The sequence below is a fragment of the Podarcis bocagei genome (assembly GCF_964188305.1).
Source record: "Podarcis bocagei genome assembly, chromosome: 4".
Lineage (NCBI taxonomy): Eukaryota > Metazoa > Chordata > Lepidosauria > Squamata > Lacertidae > Podarcis > Podarcis bocagei.
In genome coordinates this window covers 59995636-60001635 of record NC_138128.1, presented here as the reverse complement: position 1 = coordinate 60001635, position 6000 = coordinate 59995636, and the positions used below count along the sequence as shown (strand labels likewise).

General features: G+C 41.5%; 1 protein-coding gene across 1 annotated transcript in view; it reads left to right on the top strand.

Annotated features, from left to right (window-relative positions):
- Positions 1–237: 237 nt before the first annotated feature.
- LOC308586369 ((E2-independent) E3 ubiquitin-conjugating enzyme FATS) overlaps positions 238–6000 on the top strand; it is a 150160-nt gene continuing 144397 nt past the window's right edge. Inside the window, exon 1 of the mRNA XM_081192881.1 lies at positions 238–604. Within this exon, the coding sequence (XP_081049007.1) occupies positions 272–604 (333 nt within the window). The 5' untranslated portion in view covers positions 238–271. The remainder of the gene's footprint in view (positions 605–6000) is intronic.

Here is a 6000-nt window from a genome sequence, read left to right as displayed (position 1 = left end):
AGTCTGGGACACCTTGTTTTAAGGACGTGTTGCTTTTATGTGAACTAAAAGAGCTACTTTGAAACCAGAGGTCAATTTTCAGTTACTTGATAGCCGCTGAACAAAGAGGCCAGACTGCAAGTGAGCAGATGAAATCGAGAACATTTCAGGATCTGAAGGGTCTTCCTGGAACAGCATAATAAGGCTGCAACCCAGGGCTTTTACATTTCATATTCACTTTCATGGTTTGGGATTTAACAGAACTCCACAGTTGGGAAACGTTTTCTGAGGAATGAAAGTTTTGAATAGCAGCGGCTTTTTAAGCAGCCTTTCAACACCCAAGGAAGAGAACAAAGCCATGTCTGTTCAAGCAGCAGACCTCATTAACAGCAAGACCCACAGTAGCTCACACTGTTCGGAAAACAGTGCCTGTGACAAGAAGTATCTCTCTGGAGGTGTGGTCAAGAGGTGCCAGGTAAAAATCTTTTGCATTGGAGTGAAAGAGCGTGTGATGATCAAGGATGCCGTGGGGACTCACTGGCTTCCCAAGCAGAGCAGAGCCCAGCAACGCTTCATTTCTACCTGGAAGGGGCTGCAAGGAACGGACAGGAATACAAAGCATGATGTAAGTCCAAAACAAATGTTACTGCTATGGTTTACGCAACACGTTTCAGTCAGGTTTCAGGGTGTGGAAATGAAGTCATGCTGGTAGACAATCTGTTGTCTGGGTTTAATAAATGGGGTGCCCACCAAATGTTGCTGGGCTGCAACTGGAAGTTGAACAAGGAAAGCATAACAATGCTCCCCTAGGCCAAGGATGGACTACAATTCCCATCATCCTTAGCTAGCAGGACCAGTGGTCAAGGATGATGGAAATTGTAGTCTAAAAACAGCTGGAGACCCAAGTTTGGGAAACCCTGATCTAGGTGGTGTTGTACACCAGCTCACATCACCCTCAGCTGGCATGACCAAAGGTCAGGGATGATAGAAGTTGTATTCCAACAACATCTGGAAAATCACATGTTTCTCATCCTTATCCTAGACCTATGTATTTGGTAGCATTGCCCATCAGATTCTGTTTGATTGTCTGTTAGAGTTAGGAATTCATGGCATAGCCTTGTAGTTTCTCCATTCCACTTGGACATAATCTTTGACCATGTCACTGAAGAGCATCCTCAGCAGGTAGGTTTAGGCAATTTCTTTCTGGGGTTTATATTGCAGATTACAACCTGCTTTATTTTTTAAAGGAAACTGCTAGATTTGGAGTTCATTGTCATCAATATACTAATGACACCCTACTTTGTTTCCTTTCCACCATTCCAGGAACAGCTGCTGAGTCTCTTAACCAATGTTTGAAGGTTGTGGGCTGGATAAGGGCAAGCAGACTGATGCTTAATCAAAATAGAATGGAGATAATGATATTTAGGGTACAATTGACCTTAGGGACATGTATTTGCTTGTTTCAGATGGGCTCATGCCCCTTTTGAAAGACTGGGTTCAGAAGACCTCAATCTGGGTCTGCTGTGCAGGTTGTGTTTATAGTCAGGAACCAGGAGTGTTTTTTTTCATTTATATCTGTACTGGCTACAGATAAGGCTCTTGTGTCCATCTTCCATTTTGTGGTAACTGCTCAAGGTTCCAGAAAATTGTATGACAGTATCAACAGGTGCAGAATTCAGTGGCATGCCTTCAGATGTGAATTGGACATAGGGAACAAATTTTATGTCATCTACACTAGTTAGCTGTTAGATCCAGATATAACTTAACTTCTAGGACTGTAAAGTCCTAAATAGTCTGGGCTTGATTTATTGAGGAAAAAGGTTTCCCCTTTCCAGCCTTTCTGCCCCTTCTTCTGTAAGATGAACTGTGCTTCAAACTTGCTCTTCTCAGGCAGTAACTGAGGGTTTGGTAGAGTGCATCTTCCATTCTAGTTTTGCAAATATGGAATGCTTTTCCGAGAGACTTGCCTAGTGCCAGCCTTGTGTTGTTTTAGGAGGACAGTAATGACCCTTTTTATCCTGCAGGTGATTTGGTAATTAGACAGTCTAGATAACTGCTATGCAATTCATTCCAGCTTTTTAATAATTTGCATTTGCTCTCGTTCTGATCATATTTTATAAAATTGTGTTTTAATTGTCAGACCATAAGTCCATGTAGTTCAGTATTTTCTACACTAACTCTTCAGAGTTTCAGTCTTTCCCAGCCCTTCTTGGAGATGCCAGGCAGGGCTGTCAAGAAGATGGTACAGGGTTATGCATGAACCAGGCCCCAAGCCGCCGCCCCCCCCACTTGGTTTAAATGTTTAAAGAAAGTAAGTCAACTGGGCATTTACAAAGAAAGTTAGAAAGCAAAATGTGGATGTAACTGTTTAAGGTTCTGGCAAGCAGCAAGGTTGCTAAGGATGCTTAATCCCTGATACTAAGCAATCAGTGAAAGGAATGTGGGGCATTTCCTGTAGTTTCCCTGCTGAGATTTGCTCTCCTCCAACAAAAACAGCTTGCAGTGAGAAGCTCCTGATCAGGTACACAAACAAAGCAAATGATGTGGAAATTAATGAGGAATAGGCGAAAGTGGAGTAGAGAAACTAATATTAAATGCATTACCACCAACCAGCAGACCAACCCAACCCAGAAGTTGGGAGGGGAATCTCCCCAAACAGCAGTAAAACCAAGAGAAGCTTCTTGCTGCTGGTGCCAACCTGATGCAAGATGGATGTTAGCTTGGTTGTGTACTGTACACTGAGGTATGTTTGTCTAAAGACTTTCCTCTGTGTCCACATTATTTCATTCACTCCCTGAATATTCTGCCTTTATAGTATAAAACACAGTTGGCTGGCTTTGGTATGTTTGACTCCCTTCAAATAAATTCAGCTTCCTTCCTGATGAGGAATATTTGTGATATTGGTAAGTCCCCAGCCCCACCTCTGATTTTCTGTGTCCCCCACACAGTTACTACTGGTCAGCTTGCCATCATGGGCAGGACCATCCAAAGACATTTTGATACCTGAGGCAGATCCGAAAATGGTACTCCCTTCCCCATCAGGGAAGAAAGGGTTATGGAAGAGCTACACCAGGAGCAAGCAGGGGCAAAGAAACATCAACATTGGGATCTACTGCTCCAGGTGGACCCTGCCACCTGAGGCAGTCACCTTGCCTCACCTTATGCATGGGTCAACCCTGACACAGAGAACCATAAAACCAAAATATAAAATGCAAACGAATCAGCAAATCCAAGCATAAAATAATCAAAACACCCAACAGCAAGTTAAAATTCCTATAGACTGCATTGTCTGTCTCCAGTCTTAAAATCATCTCACCATTATATTGATTGCATCCATTCAGGTGTTGAACAGATTTTACTGGCAATTTGATTCACATGTGCTGACCTTTACAAGGTGTGAAGAAATTCCTGAATGCCTTCCAGGACACATTTTGAGATCAGACTGGTACGGATGTCAAGCAAATTCATAATGGGGGGGTCTCCTGTAATATTTAAAGTTATGCCAGTCCTGTTACTTATGTCATGAACTACAGTAACAAACCATACAATAGGTTAAGACTGGACACCCCCCCCCCCATTTACAAGGTATTCCACAGAGTAAAACAAGAGGCAGTTTTCATTGCTGTTGGGGCGGGTTTAAAAAGTCAGCATATTTTATCGAAGAAAACAGGTATTTTTGTCTGCATAGAATATGATGGTTAGAATAACGCTTTCGTGCAAAATGAAAGCACCCTGACGGAGTATGTACTTAAAGTGCTAATTGTACCTAAAGTACTACTTGTAAGGAAATTTTGAGGAAGTTCCATTAGAGGATAAAATCCTCAAACCACCTTTCTATGGAAAAACCCTTTCGAAATAAGTGTGACAAACAGTGGAATTATGCATTGCTTGAAGTCCCATTATTCTCTTTTTGTGAAGGCAGTCTTCTGTCTGGTAAAGCAGCTATGGACAGATTCAGATTTTTAAAGTGGGGAGGAGGGGGAAGCAGCTGTTACCACCTTTCCTTCACTGTGGTTTGTGTGCTCAAGCCCACCCACCCCAATTTCTTCTCTCCTGAAGAGATAAAAGATGCAGGGATAGGGACACAACTGTGTTGTTCCACTCCATTGCTCACTGACGGGTCTCTGAATTACACCACTTGTATGATTCTCCATACAAAAAATGTACTTCCTCATAGGAAACTAGGTGTCAGTAAGGAAAGGAGATTGAGCATTCCCTTCTGCCATCCAGTTTTCTATATGGGGAGGTGGTGATGATTAAGAACATGCAATCATAAATCCCCTACCCAAGTCCAAAGCGGAACAGCTCCAATTCAGGATTAGGCTATAATACACACTTAATGGGGCGGCAGGAGTGGTGGGAGAGCTCAAAGTAAAACGTGCTTCTGAGTCAATGTGCATGAAATTGCTCTGCCAGCATCTCAACGAAAACTAGGTGTGACATGGAAGAGCCATGAAAAGGATATACCATTTAAATAAATAAATAAATAACAAGTGATAGTAGTGAAGCTGCATACATGGGGTGGGACGGTGATTGGCAAATTTAGAGGGCTCCCAAAGCTGTTGTTTCCTCCACTGGGAAAAGACGCCTGCTTCATTAGGAAGTTGCACAAGTGAAAGTTTGAAAAGCCATTTTCCTCTCCCTCCATTGCACTGTGGCCTTTGATCCCAATCAGGTCTCCTACATTTGTTTCTCAGTTTTAAAATGTTCATGGTGAATTGTGTTCATACATTTTGGGCATCTCATCTAATCTGACATTCATCTGGTCCAGAGTCAAAATAGGCGATCATACCCCAATTAGCAACCATTTCCATTTATTTTTGGAGGCTCTGTCAACACTTTTAATGGCACTAGGAGTTATGTGGAAGTTTTAAGCATATGTAAACAATGTAAGATGTTTATGCATATAGTATAATCTCTCAAGCAACATAATTTGCCTCATGTTTGAATGAGGTTATTACTGTTTCTTATAAATCCAATGTGCATGGTACAACGCAGTGACAACAATGAGATTTTAAAGATTCAAGTGTCAAGGAGATAAACACATTACTCTGAACCATATTTGTACTCTGCTGCTCTTTCAAATAGGCAGGTGGTTGTCTTCCAGAAAGTAAACACACGTGAAATTTGATCACCTCTCCATTGTACATGGAATAAATTATGGAAGACACTGTAATAGGATAAGCTCCTATGTAGCTCTTGACTCTCATTCTCTGATCAATGCAATAAGCAGAATTTCAGAGTTTTTGCAAGATGAAGTTGCACATTGATTTGTTTACTGTGAAATTCAGCAGGCAGCCAAGACTTGTTCTTTAGATTTTTGCAAGAAACTAGGAAGGAATGTAGTCAGCATTAAATTAGATAATTCCTTTACATTTCAGTCATGAATCTTCATCTTAAAATGAACTTAATTTAATTATAGTGATGAAATATTAAGAAAGGGATCCAGTCCATAAAATATGCAGTAAGAACTGCAGCTAAGAGCTACAAGAATACTCTTCGTTCTATGAATGCCAGTAGTCTTATAAAATCAGTGTAGCATATGGAATATTAGCTGAAGTCTTGAATAATACTTTTTGTGAGTTTCAGAAGCTGAAGCAGCTATCTGAATCAATTTCTTAGGGATGGAGAAGTCCTTCTGAGTACTAAAAGGCGCTATCCCTGGAATAAGTTGCATATAGCTTATAGTGCACCCCTCCTAACATCACCCTTCACTATCTGTTCCTCTTTATAAAAACCTGCCATTTGTCCAAGTTGTTCCCTTTTACAGAAACACACAGAATAGTCTGGGCAGCTCAGTTGGTACAGCATGGTGCTGGTAATGCCAAGGTTGCAGCAGGTCTTATCCCTGGATGGGACAGCTGCATATTCCTGCATTGCAGGGGGTTGGACTAGATGACCCGCAGGGTCCCTTCCAACAATTCTATGATTCTAGAAATCCCTTCACTTGAGGGGAAAGGTATGCCCCTTATACTCTTCTAAGCAGAATGTAATCTTAAAGATTTCCTACCCCTACTTTCC